This window comes from Gymnodraco acuticeps, unplaced genomic scaffold (assembly GCF_902827175.1).
Source record: "Gymnodraco acuticeps unplaced genomic scaffold, fGymAcu1.1, whole genome shotgun sequence".
Classification (NCBI taxonomy): domain Eukaryota; kingdom Metazoa; phylum Chordata; class Actinopteri; order Perciformes; family Bathydraconidae; genus Gymnodraco; species Gymnodraco acuticeps.
The window spans coordinates 841,802-862,120 of record NW_022990346.1 but is presented as its reverse complement, the minus strand read 5'-3'; the positions used below and the strand labels follow the sequence as shown (position 1 = coordinate 862,120).

Sequence of the window (20,319 nt, the reverse complement as noted above, 5' to 3'; positions counted from 1 at the left end):
GTGTTATGAAATCAATAATGATCTTACAATATCAAACCCTGCTGATTATTTGGTTGTTACATTTTACTTTACCAATGTACACCCTCCCAATCCCGGCGACATACATTCACGTTGTAAAGGTGTATTTCATATCATACATTTCAAGAAAATAAAAAATATATATTTAATTTTGTGGTTCTCCACTTTCAGTAAGTCTTCATCCGTGCCAGTTTGTAAACCCAATGCAAATGTTAAAGAAAAATGTGTTTTACTAAAGAGGTTATACATAACACATTACTAGAACATTTAAAGTCTGAAGTGGCATCCAGTGCTCCTTTTGACAGTAATCAAACTCAAGTGAGACACAATCTGATGTTTCACAGAAAGTCCTTGATGTGAACACACCTAAGTGCTCACTCCACAAGGACAAGTTGTTTAGTGTATTAAATTGGAGGTGGAAGGTTAGCACAATTCAAGCTGCAAATTAATGTCACTTTTTATTCTTACTCTCCTTTCTTGCCGCTAATGTTGATTTATTATATTTGTACCTTATTGCACAATTTTAAAAGCATTTAGTTTAATGCTTGACACTGCTGCTGGAACAAAATATCCTAACTATCTAAGAGGAATTTCAGCAATGCAAGTTATAATTTGCTAGGCCAAGAGTTTTTTCCTGGAATACTCTCATATTTCCGACCATAGACTGCAGCTAAATGGATATATAGCCGCTTGTGTTTAGTAAAACACTGGCTCTACCAGCAACTGACTAAACACATGTATTGGGCTTTATCTCAGCCTTTAGAGTTTTCACTTATGGAACTGTAGCACAAGTCTCACTAATTTAAGGTAATTGGAAACTCATGTTTTTAACACTTGGTTCCAGACTCTTAGGCTGCATTTAGATCATGTGCTTCACAGACCCAAAGAGACTAGTAAGTAACATGACTGACACATGCCAGAGCCATGTTTCAGACCAAGCTACTGAGGCCTCGGAATAGCAGCTAAAAGAACTGAGCACAAAACTGACTGAAACCGTGGCTCAATTTTTAACAGTGTTCCATTTATTGTTAAATACACCACATGACAGTTGTATTCTGGTCCATTAACAACGCAGCTGTAATTCTGATGTCGGGAGGTCGTCCAGCATCTTAGCCTCGTCCAGTCAGACGTTCACAGGCGGCTCCATGAGGCGCACAGTCAGCAGAAATCAGGTGTAGGCCTTCGATCCACTGATGGAGGCTTCACTTCAGCCGCACGCTTCAGTCATCAGGGGAGGCTCCGATGGGAATACAGCTGAAGAAGAAGAGGGCCTACTTCGACCTCTGCCTCATCTTTCTCCTTTTACGCTTCAGTCTGTTAGAAGAAACAAAATACAGCAGGTCAATAAATATTCAATTTAATGCACAATAGCCATTTAAGAATACACTTGACATCTTAGTGACCTTATAGGTTTAATTGCCAATTCAATCAAGTTACAACACTACATTTAGGGGAAGGTATAATATCCCTTATCAATGTTTAAGTCAGCCCAAAGGAAAATGGTTTTTAGAAATGCCACCTCTGTTTTGACAGCTCATTAAAGCTAATGAATGCTTACATTTCAAAGTCATGAGGCCGACTGCTTTACAGTGCATAAGGCCATTTTAAAGTATTGAGTTGTAAGGTTGAGTCAAAATGTGCACAATTACTAAGATCCACATTTGGAATCTACAACATGAATCATTTAGTTAGTGTATCCAAGGGCCATGTCTGTGGAATAGGCTGTTAATACAGACATTGAAATAAAGTTGTCTGTTGTAAAAGCAAAGCGACTATTGATTTTTTCCCCATAAATATATTCATCGACATAAAGTACAATGTCTTTTAAAGAATTGGATCCTTTTGGAAGTCTTGATTTCTCATCATCATACAACTAAGTCAGTAGATTTAACACATGTTGCACCTACTGTGATACAGTCGACTCGATTTGTTTAGCCCCACAACTCAGATTTGCAATAGTGCATGTATCAAAATCATATGAAACATTTACTAGTAACTTAGTTTTTGTATTAAATAAATTGAATCATTGCTTACCTGCGCATACGCTTCTTCTTCCACTGGAAGACAAGAGACATATTTATTAGCTCAACATCACAGCAAGTGCATTCACTGGGCCATGTGTTTCCTCCCACTTATTGACTGCATGCTTCTCATAATACTAATGCAACCACATACTGCAGTGCTGACTATAAAGGTGATGAACACATTAAAGTCAGTCACCAAACTACGTCTTCCTTTCATTAACAGACAGGATATCAAGGAGAGCTTCCCTAGCTAGCATTTTAGCATGCACTGATGCGGGCCTTCCTGCACCAAAAGCCTTCACACATCTTTCAACACAATTAGAAGTAAAAACTGAAGATTAGCTATTGTTCTAACAACTACAGAAGAAACAGCTTTGTCTAGCAAAACGTTTTCAGTTATTAAGTCAAGAAAAAGCAGCACAGGCAGTGCTAATGAGATGCTAGCTAGCAGCAGCATTGTCTAGGACAGGAAGAAGATCAACACTAATATACCAACACAGGTAGGTCAACTCACCTTGCCTCTCATCGTGAGGAGAAGGTTCTGTGAGAACCTCAGTGGGAGAAGAGCAGTGGAAAGAGGATGTGCCGAAGAGTGAGGGCGGTATTTATACAAAAAATGAATATAACCCTAACCCTAACTACTTTTTGTATAATTGAATCAGAATTTATTTTGAGTTTATTGGCTATTAAGATGACTGTGATGTTAATTTCCTTACATTGTTTCTTTGTCAGTATTCTTACTTTTCATTGGTGTTATGAAATCAATAATGATCTTACAATATGAAACCCTGCCAATTATTTGGTTGTTACATTTTACTTTACCAATGTACACCCTCCCAATCCCCAATTCAGGCGACATATGTATACATACACGTTATAAAGGTGTATTTCATATCATGCATTTCAAAGAAATATAATATATTGAAATGCTCCACCTTCAGTAACTCTTGATCCCTCCTTGTTTGTAAACCCCTGGATAATGCTGATGTTAAATGTGTTTTTACTAAAGAGGTTATACATAACACATTACTAGAACATTTAAAGTCTGAAGTGGCATCCAGTGCTCCTTTTGACAGTAATCAAACTCAAGTGAGACACAATCTGATGTTTCACAGAAAGTCCTTGATGTGAACACACCTAAGTGCTCACTCCACAAGGAGTATAGTGTTTAAATTGGAGGTGGAAGGTTTATTATATTTGTACCTTATTGCACATTTTGTGTAATGCTTGACACTGCTGCTGGAGCAAAATAATATGCCAACTATCTGTTAAAAGGGATTACAGCAATACAAGTATAATTTGCTAGGCCAAGACTAAGAGTTCTCCTGGATTATTGCATTTCAGCCAAATTAATCCGACCATATACTGCAGCTAAATGGATATATAGCCGCTTGTGTTTAGTAAAACGCTGGCTCTAACAGTAACTGACTAAACACATGTATTGGGCTTTATCTCAGCCTTTAGAGTTTCCACTTATGGAGCTGTACCACAAGTCTCACTAATTACAGTAATTGTAAACTCGTGTTTTTAACACTTGGTTCCAGACTCTTAGCAGGCTGCATTTAGTTCACACACCCAAAGAGACTCTAGTAACATGACTGACACATGCCAGAGCCATGTTTCAGACCAAGCTACTGAGACCTTGGAATAGCAGCTAAAAGAACTGAGAACAAAACGAACTGAAACCATGGCTCAATTTTTAACAGTGTTCCATTTATTGTTAAATACACCACATGACAGTTGTATTCTGGTCCATTAACACCGCAGCTGTAATTCTGATGTCGGGAGGTCGTCCAGCATCTTAGCCTCGTCCAGTCAGACGTTCACAGCCGGCTCCATGAGGCGCACAGTCAGCAGAAATCAGGTGTAGGCCTTCGATCCACTGATGGAGGCTTCACTTCAGCCGCACGCTTCAGTCATCAGGGGAGGCTCCGATGGGAATGCAGCTGAAGAAGAAGAGGGCCTACTTCGACCTCTGCCTCATCTTTCTCCTTTTACGCTTCAGTCTGTTAGAAGAAACAAAAAATACAGCAGGCGAATAAATATTCAAGTTAATGCACAATAGCCATTTAAGAATACACTTGACATCTTAGTGACCTTATAGGTTTAATTGCCAATTCAATCAAGTTACAACTCTACATTTAGGGGAAGGTATAATATCCCTTATCAATGTTTAAGTCAGCCCAAAGGAAAATGGCTTTTAAAAATGCCACCTCTGTTTTGACAGCTCATTAAAGCTAATGAATGCTTACATTTCAAAGTCATGAGGCCGACTGCTTTACAGTGCATAAGGCCATTTTAAAGTATTGAGTTGTAAGGTTGAGTCAAAATGTGCACAATTACTAAGATCCACATTTGGAAATATCTACAATATGAATCATTTAGTTAGTGTATCCAAGGGCCATGTCTGTGGAATAGGCTGTTAATACAGATATTGAAATAAAGTTGTCGGTTGTAAAAGCAAAGCGACTATTGATTTTTTCCCCATAAATATATTCATTGACATAAAGTACAACGTCTTTTAAAGAACTGGATCCTTTTGGAAGTCTTGATTTTTCTGATCATCATACAACTAAGTCAGTAGATTTAACACATTTTGCACCTACTGTGATACAGTCGACTCGATTTGTTTAGCCCCACAACTCAGATTTTCAATAGTGCATGTATCAAAATCATATGAAACATTTACTAGTAACTTAGTTTTTACAGGGTTGCCAACTTGGGGTACCTGGCTGGAGTGAGATTTTGATATCATGGGTTTAATTTACACATATGCGCACTAAATGACTGCTATCGTGTCAGCAGCGGGACCTTAGCATATATATATATATAGGATATATATACAAATACACAATATTGGACACAGACTATAAAGGACACAGTTTCATTCATTAATGAAAGTCAAACACATGTTTGTTTCCACTGTTTTATTGTGTGCCTGTCGCGATAAGCAATAAATTGACTTATCGTATGATAAATAAAAATGAACTCGATAACTTCCCCATTTACATGAGGATGTGACTAGCAGTTTGAAAGGATGTACTTGAATTATTATATATTATCATTATGTCAGTGGTCTAAAATGGTCATACAACGGTGCCGACAATATCATCGTTTATCGCAATAATTTCCGGGAAAATGAATTATCGTGAGAGGCCTATACATGAAACACACACACAAATCTACAGACTTACTCCAAACATATTAATTAACACACTCTCACATACTCTTTGACAACAATAAGCAGCAGACTTTTACTTTTTTATCATTTCTACTGGATCTTAGATCTGCGCTTGCGCAATACGTGTCGGCAGTTGCGAGAGAGTATTTGTGTTGGGTAATCTATGGTAGGGCTAACCCATACAGTGGTGGGGCTCAAGTCAGTATTTGCAATGTAATTACATACACGCTCCCCTTGACAGTGAAACTCCACGTGTGAGGTTTAGATTATTTCCCTGTCTCAATCCAAATGGAACTGTATGAAATAAAAAGTCACATTTGTCTTGTAGTAAATAAAAAGGGCGACCTGGAGCCAATCCTGCAACTTCCCCACAGGTGAAAGAGTTGACATGTTGAAAACCCAACCCCTGCAGGGGGGTCTGGGTGGATTATCCCCCAGGAGATTTTTTTAAATACCAACATAAAATACACATTCTGGTACTCTCTTGAGAAGAAAAATAAATACATTTATTACTACACGACATATTTAAAAAAAAAATGAATGCCATTTTTGTTTTTTGTTACTTTGTTCTGAAAGCTGAACCTGCTGCTCCTCACAGAGAGAAGAGGGAAGGGGCTGTGTGAATTACTTTACATTGTGGATAGCCCCCATTGTTCTGTGTGTCAAAATGAAAGAGAGCCCACACACCTATCAATCATCAAACCGTGGAGTCTTATTTCATTACGTGTTGATAAAAGTATTCTCCGTGGGGACTTCCTGCAACAACACCACGCCGTTATCTTGATTCTGATTGGCCAGAAGACATTATCAAAGATGTTCTATTGAAAGACGATCACTAGGCTACCTGACAAAAGTTTTCAAAACCGTTTCTAGTCTTCGGTATTCTTGTTTTTGGCGTGAGAATAGTTTGGGCAGCGTGAGATTGAGAGTGAAATCGTGTGTCACACGCCAGATGCGTGAGAGTTGGCAACCCTGGTTTTTGTATTAAATAAATTGAATCATTGCTTACCTGCGCATACGCTTCTTCTTCCACTGGAAGACAAGAGACATATTTATTAGCTCAACATCACAGCAAGTGCATTCACTGGGCCATGTGTTTCCTCCCACTTATTGACTGCATGCTTCTCATAATACTAATGCAACCACATACTGCAGTGCTGACTATAAAGGTGATGAACACATTAAAGTCAGTCACCAAACTACTTCTTCCTTTCATTAACAGACAGGATATCAAGGAGAGCTTCCCTCGCTAGCATTTTAGCATGCACTGATGCGGGCCTTCCTGCACCAAAAGCCTTCACACATCTTTCAACACAATTAGAAGTAAAAACTGAAGATTAGCTATTGTTCTAACAACTACAGAAGAAACAGCTTTGTCTAGCAAAACGTTTTCAGTTATTAAGTCAAGAAAAAGCAGCACAGGCAGTGCTAATGAGATGCTAGCTAGCAGCAGCATTGTCTAGGACAGGAAGAAGATCAACACTAATATACCAACACAGGTAGGTCAACTCACCTTGCCTCTCATCGTGAGGAGAAGGTTCTGTGAGAACCTCAGTGGGAGAAGAGCAGTGGAAAGAGGATGTGCCGAAGAGTGAGGGCGGTATTTATACAAAAAATGAATATAACCCTAACCCTAACTACTTTTTGTATAATTGAATCAGAATTTATTTTGAGTTTATTGGCTATTAAGATGACTGTGATGTTAATTTCCTTACATTGTTTCTTTGTCAGTATTCTTACTTTTCATTGGTGTTATGAAATCAATAATGATCTTACAATATGAAACCCTGCCAATGATTTGGTTGTTACATTTTACTTTACCAATGTACACCCTCCCAATCCCCAATTCAGGCGACATATGTATACATACACGTTATAAAGGTGTATTTCATATCATGCATTTCAAAGAAATATAATATATTGAAATGCTCCACCTTCAGTAACTCTTGATCCCTCCTTGTTTGTAAACCCCTGGATAATGCTGATGTTAAATGTGTTTTTACTAAAGAGGTTATACATAACACATTACTAGAACATTTAAAGTCTGAAGTGGCATCCAGTGCTCCTTTTGACAGTAATCAAACTCAAGTGAGACACAATCTGATGTTTCACAGAAAGTCCTTGATGTGAACACACCTAAGTGCTCACTCCACAAGGAGTATAGTGTTTAAATTGGAGGTGGAAGGTTTATTATATTTGTACCTTATTGCACATTTTGTGTAATGCTTGACACTGCTGCTGGAGCAAAATAATATGCCAACTATCTGTTAAAAGGGATTACAGCAATACAAGTATAATTTGCTAGGCCAAGACTAAGAGTTCTCCTGGATTATTGCATTTCAGCCAAATTAATCCGACCATATACTGCAGCTAAATGGATATATAGCCGCTTGTGTTTAGTAAAACACTGGCTCTAACAGTAACTGACTAAACACATGTATTGGGCTTTATCTCAGCCTTTAGAGTTTCCACTTATGGAGCTGTACCACAAGTCTCACTAATTACAGTAATTGTAAACTCGTGTTTTTAACACTTGGTTCCAGACTCTTAGCAGGCTGCATTTAGTTCACACACCCAAAGAGACTCTAGTAACATGACTGACACATGCCAGAGCCATGTTTCAGACCAAGCTACTGAGACCTTGGAATAGCAGCTAAAAGAACTGAGAACAAAACGGACTGAAACCGTGGCTCAATTTTTAACAGTGTTCCATTTATTGTTAAATACACCACATGACAGTTGTATTCTGGTCCATTAACAACGCAGCTGTAATTCTGATGTCGGGAGGTCGTCCAGCATCTTAGCCTCGTCCAGTCAGACGTTCACAGCCGGCTCCATGAGGCGCACAGTCAGCAGAAATCAGGTGTAGGCCTTCGATCCACTGATGGAGGCTTCACTTCAGCCGCACGCTTCAGTCATCAGGGGAGGCTCCGATGGGAATACAGCTGAAGAAGAAGAGGGCCTACTTCGACCTCTGCCTCATCTTTCTCCTTTTACGCTTCAGTCTGTTAGAAGAAACAAAATACAGCAGGTCAATAAATATTCAATTTAATGCACAATAGCCATTTAAGAATACACTTGACATCTTAGTGACCTTATAGGTTTAATTGCCAATTCAATCATGTTACAACACTACATTTAGGGGAAGGTATAATATCCCTTATCAATGTTTAAGTCAGCCCAAAGGAAAATGGTTTTTAGAAATGCCACCTGTTTTTGACAGCTCATTAAAGCTAATGAATGCTTACATTTCAAAGTCATGAGGCCGACTGCTTTACAGTGCATAAGGCCTTTTCAAAGTATTGAGTCGTAACTTTAATTGAAAAAGGTGCACAATTAAAGTAATTACTTAGATCCCCATTTGGATCAATCTACAACATGAATCATTTAGTGTATCCAAGAGCCATGTCTGTGGAATAGGCTGTTAATACAGACATTGAAAATAATCTGTTGTGAAAGCAATGTGACTGATTTTTTGCCATATAATGGTGCATGTCTTTTTTTTTTTTTAAAGAACTGGAACCTTTAGTAAGTCTGGATTTTCTCACTACACCATATTACCAATTGAGTATCTTTAACACTTTTATAACAAATGTTGCACCTACTGTGATAATTTCACTGAATTTGTTTAGCCCCACAACTCAGATTTTCAATAGTGCATGCATAAAAATCATATGAAACATTTACTAGCAACTTTTTTGTATTAAATCCATTGAATCATTGCTTACCTGCGCATACGCTTCTTCCTCCACTGGAAGAAAGAGAAATATTTATTAGCTCAACATCACAGCAAGTGCATTCACTGGGCCATGTGTTTCCTCCCACTTATTGACTGCATGCTTCTCATAATACTAATGCAACCACATACTGCAGTGCTGACTATAAAGGTGATGAACATATTAAAGCGGAAAAGTCAGTCACCAAACTACGTCTTCCTTTCATTAACAGACAGGATATCAAGGAGAGCTTCCCCAGCTAGAATTTTAGCATGCAATGATGCGGGCCTTCCTGCACCAAAAGCCTTCACACATCTTTCAACACAATTAGAAGTAAAAGCTGAAGATAAGCTATTGTTAGAATAACTACAGAAGAAACAGCTTTGTCTAGCAAAACGTTTTCAGTTATTAATTCAAGAAAAAGCAGCACAGGCAGTGCTAATCTGCTAGCTAGCAGCATTGTCTAGGACAGGAAGAAGATCAACACTAATATACCAACACAGGTAGGTCAACTCACCTTGGCTCTCATCGTGAGGAGAAGGTTCTGTGAAAACAATACATATACAATTATTAGTAACTGCGGATGACTTGTAAAACATAAAGATTAGTTTGGATTCAGATGGCAGTTAAAATGTTCAACGTACCTCAGCGCGAGAAGAGCAATGGAAAGAGGATGTGACGAAGAGCGAGGGCGGTTTTTATACACAAAATGACGTCATGCTCAACCGCCAACTGTTGTTTTTCCTACAATCGCTGGGAAATGTAGTCAAGGAACGACCAATGTAGTTTAATTAGGATATGGCGCCCAGTTTAAATAAAAATAGTTTTGTTTTTTTCAAAACGATATACTGAAACTAGGAACAGCTTTCAGGACCTTTAACAAAAGCAAGTATAATATTTTTGGAATCAATAGACCTTGTGCTTTGTTTTGAAAGCACAAGCACTCTATCTTTAACTAGAGAATTCACTCATAATTATAATTGTTAATTTATTTTTAAAATACTTCTACTTATAATTATAGTAATATTACTCATAACTATTATTATAATAATAATAACTATTATTATTATTATTATTATTATACAGACAGCAATAACTGCGCTGACCTGGGACCTAAGATTTTCATCCTCATAACTCACTGTATGTACCTATGACTAATAAAAGCCTTGAACATTGGTTATGCCTGTACGTTTTATGTTATTTTCTAAATAATGACATAAAAATCTTTAGAAATTAGATCAGGGTTGCGTTCCGATAATCCAAAAATCAGCTCCTAAATTCTAACCCTATTTCCTATTCCTTGACCTCTGAGTGAAACGTCACGGGGTTAAGGGATAGTGGATAGGAGAATTCAAAAGGACTTAGGAGAAGAGACTGCGGTACTTTAGAGAATCCGAATGCACTTTCACTATCCGACGTGTTTATGATGCGCCAGCGGACGTCATGAATGTGCGTCTGCTGCTGTGGGGAAACTACAGTTTTCTATTCAGCGGACTACAACATGGATGTTTAATAAGAACGAGGGACTACTGTAAACTCATCTAGAGACTCTGCACCGTGCTCTGATGCTGTTGCTTTATGCTTTATGAACGTGGACAACAGAGAAACATATTCTTCATGACCAAAGTTGGAATTTAAATAAAAAAGGAAAGTGAAACTTATGCTCGCACCCTCTCCCTCCGGTCCACATGAATACAAATGATCCCAATACGTATGATTGTATGAACTATGAAAATATCTTAAAATCAATACAAATGTATTTATTATAAACGTTAGTCCTTAACATCTATCACTGCATATCACCATTCAAACATCTTTTAAAAGTTGAACAAACTCCACACAGCTCAGTAAAGACTGTGAGATGTTGACTTTATTTGATCGTTTCAGTAAAAACTAACGTTCATATTTCTCTTTTTGATTATAATACTGATGAACGTTCAGAAAAAAGCACTTTGGCAACTTACCACATACGTTTTAAAATGCTTAATAAGCACCGTAACTTTCATGATATCATTTCTCGGTCATAATCGTTTGTGTCCGTGAACGGCCGACTGTTGAGTGACGGCAAATGCTGCGGCTGCAATGCATTGTGGGGCAGCATTTTCTCCTCTCCTTTCGGTTAGGGAGGTCCAGTGGTTCATAAGCTAAAGGAGGTTATAAAGGAAGTTTGAAACCTCCTTTCCTTTCATTTGGAGAATTGGAACGGCACTTATCATGGCTGCCAGTGACGTACTTCCGGGTCATTTCACTCCGTTAGGAAGGTTCCTAAGCTAAATTGACTATTGGAATGCAACCCAGGTTTATTCTTGATCTTTTCATGCTACTATTATTTCAAGGTGCCAGACTATTATCTTCCTTTTAATCACATGTGAAGGCTCATCAGCTGATCTACAGCTTCCTATAATTGTTCTGTTTATTTTTCAATGTACGATTGACTTACTCTGTGCTTTTTATTTGTAATGTTAAGAATAAAGTACACTGTCATCATTGTATTATCAGCTAAATGTTTTCTATGCTTATATTGTATGCAAAACACTAACATAATGCTAAGCAGAGGTGTGATATCATTAGCGATCATTCTTTGGTACATTAGTTGGAAAATCAATCATATAAAAAGACAGGAATGTCAGTGTTTTTGTTAAGTCAAATCAAATGTATATATAATGTTACCATAATCACCCAACATGGCCTAATACATACTGAGATGTTACAAATTCTATCCCAAATAGATTAGTACATCTTATATATAAGGGGCTAATCCTTTTTCCAATACTGAAGTTTGACAAAACACAGCAAAAACCCAACAGAAATGTATGAAAATGTTTTTATTTCCTTAGATGTTCATTGCCCACTGATTGAGCTACAATGCAGGATTTGACTTTCTTTCAAGACCCAGACCTCGAAATCAAACTCAGACCTTAAGGATCTTAATGGTCCACTGAAGAGACCCATAAAACCTTCGAAGTTGGCCCACTTCAGTTTTCACTCTTCACAAGGCTTATGACATAGTAAAGAAATTAGCAGATGTCATCAATAGAAAAAACGTTTTCAAAACTAGAACGTATATATTTTTTCAAGGGGATGGCAGTAAATATAGCAGTTTTGATCGCCAACGTCAAACTGATACGGTATGTTTTTTGCTTGTTTACACAGTCTTGTGCTCAGGTAATACTTTGTGTTAAGAGTCAAGTGGTTGAAACATTGTAGATTTAACCAAAGAAGTTGTAAGGCCTATGATGGAAGACTAACCCTGACTACATACACAAAAGCCAACTTTTCAGTTACAGTTGATGAATTCACTGTCAAGTGTCGATATGGTTTTGTTTTAATTGATAATTTAACCCTTTACTGCATAATATAGTTGGTGTGTAACGGGCAGAGAGTTTGGGGCAATTTGTTGTTTTCTCCTGCTTCTCTTTGGGGTCCTCCGTGTATGGAAAGGCAGTATTTATTTATTCTACGGCTTCCGTTTCCTCGGCTGGCTGTCCAGTTGCGGTTTCTGCTGTCTTTGAGGCCTGTATAGGGTGAAAGAGAGATCAGTGAGGGGACGCAAAAAGACAGCGAGGTCAATGGGGTGAGGGTTCCTTGTTAGAAAAATAATTTACCTTCTTTTTCTTCTTCTTCTGTGTTTTACGGCTTGCAGAACTCTCTAACAAAGTCTGGTGGAAAGGACAGAGACATTTTAGTATAAAAATAAATATGATCTTCAGTGCACGCAGTTTCTGTGTGACAAAGAAACTTGTAAGTATGCCATATAGAAGTGAGTTAACTATCTCACCCTCAGCTCTGCGTCCTGCACCTCATGCTCTGACTTATAGAGCTCCGGATCGAAGAGCCCGTTGGTGATTCTGTGAGGCCCGTTGGCCATCAGCAGCACTGTGAACTTAAACTGAGCTACACACTCTCCTAAGAACAAAGACACAGAAGGAAGGAGACGTAAATAAAAAGTAAAGCTGTCAAAAAAAACAAAAGCATTATAAGAGGTGAACACTCACCCTCTTTCTCGTGTAGCACACCGAAGGGCTGAAGCAGTTCGTGTTTGGTACACTCCACCACACCCAGTCGAGCTTTGGCCTCATCCTCAAACGCCCTGATTGACAATAATGGTGGAATAAAGAAAGTGCTCAAGCCAAAAAATATTTGACCCTCTGAACCCCACGCGGTCTCACGGCTTTTATTGTTCCTGGAAAATGTTTTACTTATATTGGCCTATTGTTTTCAATATTGCAACATTAGTCCTGCACCTCTAGAAACAGCTGAATCATTGTTAGAAGTAGAACACAAACCCAAAATGTCAGTTCAACAGATTCATAATCATTTTTATTTATCAAAAATACTCTAGTTGGATTTCTTTCATAATTTATTTAACAAAAATGTTGAATATATGGATTACACAAGATATTTTTTCCAAGTGTTACTAATATTAGTTTTTTTTTTAAAAAAAGGGCTCCACAGGATAAAGTCATTAACCAATATGAACATCTTTAAATCAGGGTTCCTGCAGGGTTCACCAACTCAAATGTAAGACAACTTTGAATAGCATTTAAGACCTATTTCACAGCAAGAAAGTATGAAGGAAAATTGCTATGAAAGAAGAAATACGTCCCATAATTATTTCAAAGTAAATGTATTCACGTTAAACATAAGAACGATAACTGAACATAACAGCACACAGAACTGTGTGCCAGGAAAAAAAAGAACTTCCTAACTGTGAAAGTGTGTTTTTGCTTTACGCTGTGTGCGCTCCCGCGAAGTGCATGCATATCTCGGCGGGCATGCATAACACCGGTGCACGAGCGGTCTCTCGCTAGCTGAAGCTTGGTTGCTAAGTTACTAGCTGGGTGTTCTCCGATAAGGGGTCGGGGGGGATGCAAAGTTAGTGATTACTGGTTCCATGTTGATTTATTTCAATACAAATTGTTGGGGGGAATTGAAAGGCTATTACCATACTGGTTACTTTGCAGCCCGGACATTTCCCCCAAAACACAGTTAGACGTGATCGCAACACAGAAGTACCTTTCAAATCCGATCATTTTTAAGACCTACTAAATCATATTTAAGACATTTCTTATTTTTTTGATCATATTTAAGACTTTTTAAGGCCTTAAATTCTGATTATCAAATGTACGACTTTTTAAGACCCCGCGGGAACCCTGTTAATACCTCTCAGCCAAGTCAATCAAGACAACCAAGTAGCACTAGGCTGGTTGGCGCAAATTGTTTATTTGTTGGCAACATTTTAATGAGTTATTCATAATAATGTGAGGATAGCATGATCTGTCTGTTTATGGGTGTGAATAGGTATCATTTCGTCAGATTTCTGAAGAAAAAATGCTTCTCAAACCTGCTGGTGTGCTTAAGGGCTCAGAGGGTTAATACTCAACTTCAATCCCTTTTAAAATATGAGCAGGTGGTTGCCCATGTACAGTTGCAAGAAGAAGTATGTGAACCCTTTGGATTCTCCACACATAGCGTTGTGTGTTCCTTCCAAACAACTCAACTTTGGTTTCATCTGTCCACAGAATATTTTGCCAGTAGTGCTGTGGAACATCCAGGTGCTCTTTTGCAAACTTCAAACGTGCAGCAATGTTTTTTCTGGTGGTTTCTCCGTGGTGTCCTCCCATGAACTCCATTCTTGTTCAGTGTTTTACGTATCGTAGATTCGTCAACAGAGATGTTAGCATGTGCCAGAGATTTCTTTAAGTCTCTAGCTGACACTCTAGGATTCTTCTTCACCTCATTGAGCATTCTGCGCTGTGCTCTTGCAGTCATCTTTACAGGACGGTCACTACTAGGGAGAGTAGCAACAGTGCCGAACTTTCTCCATTTATAGACAATGTGTCTTACCGGACTGATGAACATCAAGGCTTTTAGAGATACTTTTGTAACCCTTTCCAGCTTTATGCAAGTCAACAATTCTTAATCGTAGGTCTTCTGAGAGCTCTTTTGTGCGAGGCATGGTTCACATCTGGCAATGCTTCTTAAGAATAGCAAATTCAAAACTGGTGTGTGTTTTTTATAGGGCAGGGCAGCTTTAACCAACACCTCCAATCTCGTCTCATTGATTGGACTCCAGGTTGGCTGACTCCTGACTCCAATTAGCTCTTGAAGAAGTCTTTAGCCTAGGGGTCCACCCTGCACTGTGAATGTTTACATGGTGTGTGCATGAAAACATATAATTATTTGTGTGGTATTAGTTTAAGCAGACTGTGTTTGTCTATTGTTGTGACCTAGATGAAGATCAGAACACATTTTATGACCAACTTATGCAGAAATCCAGGTAATTCCAAAGGGTTCACATACTTTTTCTTGCAACTGTATATTTGTAGTTACAAACAGAATTGGATTCATACCGGAGAGTAAAAGGCATGGCATCAAAGCGTCGTTCCACCTCGCTGAAGACCATACGGGAAGTTTTCATCTTCAAGCCGTACTGCTTACTGGGGTCCCTCTTATAAATGGTGGTCCTTAGACCTGCATCTCTGGCCTAATTTTAAATGACAGAAGGTGAACATTATAAGTATCTGTTTTGAACACAAGAAGAGTTTTTAGATACACGTTCTGCAGATATGGGTTAAGTAACCACAGAGCACACTGACCTTCCCTTCTCCGGTGCTAATCAAGACGTCCACAGCATAGACTTCATGTACCTCGAACTCCGCCTTCTCATGGTCCTTCCTGAAAATAAACAGCAGCCAGTGAAAACAAATGGTTTTGTACATTCATACTCAAGATTGGTACGGTTAATTAATATTTAGGATGATTCACAGCCTCAGATCTCTTTTTGTACAAAACAATTACTAAATGTACCTTTGCTGGTCTGACGGGTTCTGAATGATGGTCTTCTCTCCATCGATGATGTGTTGCTTTAGCTGATGAGACAGCATACCTTTAAACAAAAGGCCGGGAAGAAAAAACGCATATTAAAACAAGATTAAAAGAAAATCCCCCACTTGCATGTTAAGAACTCCTAAAAGTCATTGTTCTGTAAAGAGATACAAAAAGAACCACGATCATGTAAATGTGAACACTTGAGACACAGACGCTGTAAAGACACTCACCCTCTATTGGTGTGCATTTGAACGACTTGGCGATCTTGTTCCAGGCTTCTGTCACTTTTGAGTTCTGAGACAGAAAAATGCATATTACATTTTACGTAAAAAACAGTGTAGCACTGCAATTAAAAATGAGGGAAAAGCATCAGAGAAAATCCAAACGATTATTATTATTTTTGTATTGGTTTTTCAGTTGAATTATACTTAAAGTTCAGGGTAATTAACTGTTAAAAACATACTGTCAAATCTTTTTTTCCCAATAAATGTATGTTTTCAAAGTAAATGGATAATTGTTTTTTAATAATCGTGATATAAATTATTGACCCAAATAATCGAGATTATGATTTTTGCCATAATCGAGCAGCCCTACCTGATGTTGCCTTACACATAGAAAAATGACCAGCTGTATGACAGCTAGAGAGGGTAACTCATCATTATGGCTGATATGGAGCAGAGTCCTGATATGGAGCAGAGTCCTGCATCTGATTTTCCGAACCCGCCCCGCCATCCGCACATATTGCCAATTTGTTCCGCAAACCGACCTGACCCGTCAGTTGCGTATTTGGCTCAAAAAGCGTGGGATGTTGGTTATTTTCTCCATCTAGGATGACACCAAAAGCCTCCCAGACGTTGGATTTCGCTCTTGAGGAAGAGATATTGACAATGCTGTATCCTCCGCTAGAGAGCTTCACCTCAGCCATTTCGAACGTGGCGCGCTCAGCAGCAGATTGATGCAGTGCAGATTATGCGCGGTCCCGAGAGGGAGAGGTCTGATGATTTAAACATTAAATTATTATTATTTTTATATATGTATTATGCAACACCCGCGATTCGACCCGCATCTTCTTTGTTTTACCCAGAACCGAACCCAGATTTTTTTTTTAAAAATACCACCCGCTAATCACTTTTTTTGCGGATCACCAGTCGGGTACCCGATGCAGGACTCTGATATGGAGAAGAGCCTGTGAAGAAGTTGTTCCACGTACCTGGCTTCCAGGTTTAACAAGGCGAAGAGCTGCTTCTGCACACAGATGGGCTGCTTTGATTACATCAGCTTTCTTGCCTGTGATGGGGTTCTCCTGCAGGAATGAGACACAGAGAGAAGGGGAATTAAAGATGTCTTTATCTATAAAACACTAAAGGTGTATCTAAAACAGTTGCCTTTCTTTTTTCTAAACCAGGAGCTCACCTTACTGGCTCCCACCACAAAGCTGTGGGCAACATTGGCAATGAAGCCATCGACATGAACCCCTAGATCTCTACACAAAGAAAAGAAGAAAAGATGAGAGCTGTCCAGCTGTGTAGACAACGTATGTTGATGCAGGAAGATATAAAAACAAAATATATCAAATAACAATTTAATCTGTTAAGGCCATTAAATGTTAGATATACTGAAAGGTGAATTCCGTTTTGCCTGTACATCAGCTGGAATATATTGAAGGATTTATTGTGAATTCAAGGTAGTAGCACTAGAGACTGTAATAAATTGAACAGACAGAAGGTTAGGCTATGAGTGTGTGACTACTGCGAAACATACAAACATATTGTATGACCACATCACCACAGGCAACAACAACAAACATATTTACAACCTTGCAAATACACACGAAGTACAAACAACGATACAAAAGGACGAAAACACAAGTGGCAATACAACAAATAAGTTGAGCTGACTTTTCAAAGCAAAACATTTATAAAAATGTGATAACTGGAATCGAGCAGTTGGATGGGCATAAAAACATACCATTTAAAAAACTGCAGAAAAACCCCCGTTCTAAAAATTCCCAACCTTACTTGTCGTTTGCCACACAGGACAGACAGGAAGACGAGCGCTTACTGATGAAGCAGACAGGCAACAGCCAAGAGAAAACCCCCACATACAAGCCAAGATGGCACATAGAAAGAAGGGAGGACAACACACTGGCAGACTCAAGACACAACGGGAAGAACAGGGTGGACATTTTTGCCGAGAGTGGTGCCTACATTTTGACCAGATCCCCATCTTTAAGTGTGAAGTCAGGGTCACTCTTCAGGGGAGAGAAGTGGCAAACACAGTTATTGACTGAGACGCTGGTGGGAAACGCAATGCCTAGAAGAGGGAAAAGAAAACCACCATGTCTTCATTTGGAAATCATCCACAAGTTTAGCATGAAAACAGGGCTGAGAATCAACAATTGGAATCCTCTTTCTGGGTCCACCTCAGTTCACCAGAATTAAAACAGCCTTACTACTAGTTTCAATTTTGGCTCACCTTTTTTCATTTCCTTTTCCTTCTTGAAGACCTTTCCAGTCTCAGCCATGATATAGGCATCCCCCTTCTCACAGAGGCTGAGCACCAAGACCCCGGGCAGGGCTGTTTCCACAACCAGGCGAAGAGCCTCTGGGTGACACACAGAGAAAATTGATATGAGATTCAGAATAGGAACCACGTGGAGCAGTAATGAGATGTTGAAATATAAGATGAGAATTAAACAAGTCTTATGTTTCTATTATCTTAAAGGTGGGGGAGGTAAGTTTGAGAAACCGGCTTGAGAAACACTTTTTGTTATATTCCATGGAATGCTCTTAACATCCCGATAGCAATGAATATCTTAAGTGCTTTGACAAAAAATCCATAAAAATGTAATCTGTGGAAGCCGTAATACTGTAAAAAGCACGACCAATCATTTTTAGCCGGCCAGGCTAAAATAACTGGATGGCCTACCTGCCTGTCAGCCTTCCATCGGGGCACAAACTTATCTCGTGCCCTCATTGGTCATGTGCGCGTTCGTGTGTGTTGGAGGAGGGGCTCTGTACGGAAGTAGCCGATTTCTTCCGGCTGTGTATTTTCAAATTCTAGCGCACTCGAGCTGGTTTCTGGTTGCTCCAAAATTACCTCCCCACTTTTAATATGGCTCAAGTGTTTTTTAATTTTTTATAAAGGCTGCATTAGTAAAGTAATTTCCCGAATCAACCAGATGGTTCAAGATGTTCTATTAATAAATCAATCTTTATATCCATATCACTGTTGATGCATCTTTCAAAATATAATTTTGTAAATATTTTGTAGAGACTTTTATTTTATCATATCTACCACTCCAAATCATAAATAAACAAGGCATTATTTGTATGTGCATTGAATGATGATCTAGAAAAGTCAAACGCCCGGCTTACGATAATCTACCATGAATAACGTTACAATAACATGCCAAGTGAAACTATTATTAGTGCAGCAGATACATCAGCTTGTTAGTTAAATGTAAACTAATGAGCTGTCAAAGAAAATAAAGAGTTCATACTGGTGATGTCAAGAGGAAAACTGCACATAAAAGTAATGTTAGAGTTGCTGCCTGCTTATCTTAATGTTAAGCTGACAGCACTGGGCAACAGGCTGAGCTAGCTGGTTAGCTAGTTAGCATCTCACTTTAGTCTAAAGACAGGCAGTTCCCTCCAGTAAAGCCTAAAACGCCAACATTGATGAACAGTGAAAGGGGACCTAGCATTAGCTAAGAGTAAAGCAGCTGTGCCTGTTTGGTAGCCAGTGAGGACAGCATGTGTATGGCTCGCATGTTAACCACATGGCTGCTGCTGTGGGGAAACTAACGTTAGCTGTCTGCAGGCCGGAGAGAGCAGCATCAACGGCTACTCCTTTAACTGTACTCACGGTTGGCGATGTCACCACCCATCTTGTACTTGGTGACAACCAGGTCCTCTGCTATGGTCTGCTCTTTCTCGTCGTCAGACATCTTGGCAGTGAAGTTTCAGTCGCTCGTGCAAAGTGAAGGTTCCCCGCGCCACTGATCTGACGGATCCTGCTAACCACGGCCTCCCGCTGCCCGCCAAGCCGCGCCCCCTTCTACGTCACAGCGATGCCGACCCGCCAAAAACGGATGTATATTATGTATCATCCCTTTTTAAATGAGCAGTTATGCTAAAAATATCATGTGGCATTGGCTGTTTGGAGATGATACATAGGTTACCTTTCAATGTTTTGTTCTTTTTACAAAAATGTAGCTTCAGCTTCTTAATGACACTCAGATTAATTCAACATCAAATTTGTAGGCATTAGGCTGAATACAACGATACAGAAAGGTCACTGACCCACAGGCATTTCCTGTTATGTGAGAATAATCTGATAATAATCTGTTTCATTCACTCTTCGTAAATATATTAGTAAACAGTTACCAACTTGTTCTCAGCCTCAGCATTCAATAGATCATTTGTAGCAGCCCATGTTTTTTCACACAGATGGTCTGGAGGGGAAATCTGTGTGAGCAACAGTATATCTCAGTCAAAGCATACAATTTGAGCATGACAATCTAAGTTAAAACAGAGAAAATAAATCA

The 20,319-nt window shown here is 39.0% G+C and overlaps 1 protein-coding gene and 3 long non-coding RNA genes across 4 annotated transcripts; all 4 read right to left on the bottom strand.

Moving 5' to 3' along the window:
- Positions 1–1,018: 1,018 nt before the first annotated feature.
- On the bottom strand, positions 1,019–2,672 carry LOC117551122. Its single transcript, XR_004569751.1, has 3 exons — positions 2,557–2,672; positions 2,053–2,075; positions 1,019–1,332 (listed from the first exon to the last, which is right to left on the bottom strand). It is a non-coding gene; the product is annotated as an uncharacterized LOC117551122 (long non-coding RNA).
- A 1,113-nt stretch (positions 2,673–3,785) lies between these two features.
- Positions 3,786–6,867, bottom strand: LOC117551168. Its single transcript, XR_004569754.1, has 3 exons — positions 6,737–6,867; positions 6,233–6,255; positions 3,786–4,048 (listed from the first exon to the last, which is right to left on the bottom strand). It is a non-coding gene; the product is annotated as an uncharacterized LOC117551168 (long non-coding RNA).
- Positions 6,868–7,914: 1,047 nt separating this feature from the next.
- Positions 7,915–10,925, bottom strand: LOC117551167. The gene is made up of 5 exons (XR_004569753.1): positions 10,911–10,925; positions 9,584–9,692; positions 9,457–9,483; positions 8,952–8,974; positions 7,915–8,228 (listed from the first exon to the last, which is right to left on the bottom strand). It is a non-coding gene; the product is annotated as an uncharacterized LOC117551167 (long non-coding RNA).
- Positions 10,926–11,747: 822 nt separating this feature from the next.
- On the bottom strand, positions 11,748–19,827 carry pa2g4a (proliferation-associated 2G4, a). Its single transcript, XM_034223932.1, has 13 exons — positions 19,638–19,827; positions 18,246–18,374; positions 17,978–18,083; positions 17,184–17,253; positions 16,981–17,073; positions 16,001–16,064; positions 15,750–15,828; positions 15,539–15,617; positions 15,293–15,426; positions 12,935–13,029; positions 12,718–12,845; positions 12,545–12,598; positions 11,748–12,454 (listed from the first exon to the last, which is right to left on the bottom strand). The coding sequence occupies exons 1-13, from the start codon at positions 19,717–19,719 to the stop codon at positions 12,392–12,394; spliced, it is 1,176 nt and encodes a 391-aa protein (XP_034079823.1). The 5' UTR covers positions 19,720–19,827; the 3' UTR covers positions 11,748–12,391.
- Positions 19,828–20,319: the final 492 nt, after the last annotated feature.

Excerpts from the sequence above, each read along its gene's own strand:
- pa2g4a (XM_034223932.1), bottom strand. The coding sequence starts at position 19,719 with ATGTCTGACGACGAGAAAGAGCAGACCATAGCAGAGGACCTGGTTGTC. Across the intron at positions 17,254-17,977 it reads GATGGGGATCTGGTCAAAAT|AGATCTAGGGGTTCATGTCG; the intron begins GTAGGCACCACT and ends TTCTTTGTGTAG. Across the intron at positions 15,829-16,000 it reads CAAATGCACACCAATAGAGG|GTATGCTGTCTCATCAGCTA; the intron begins GTGAGTGTCTTT and ends TTTTGTTTAAAG.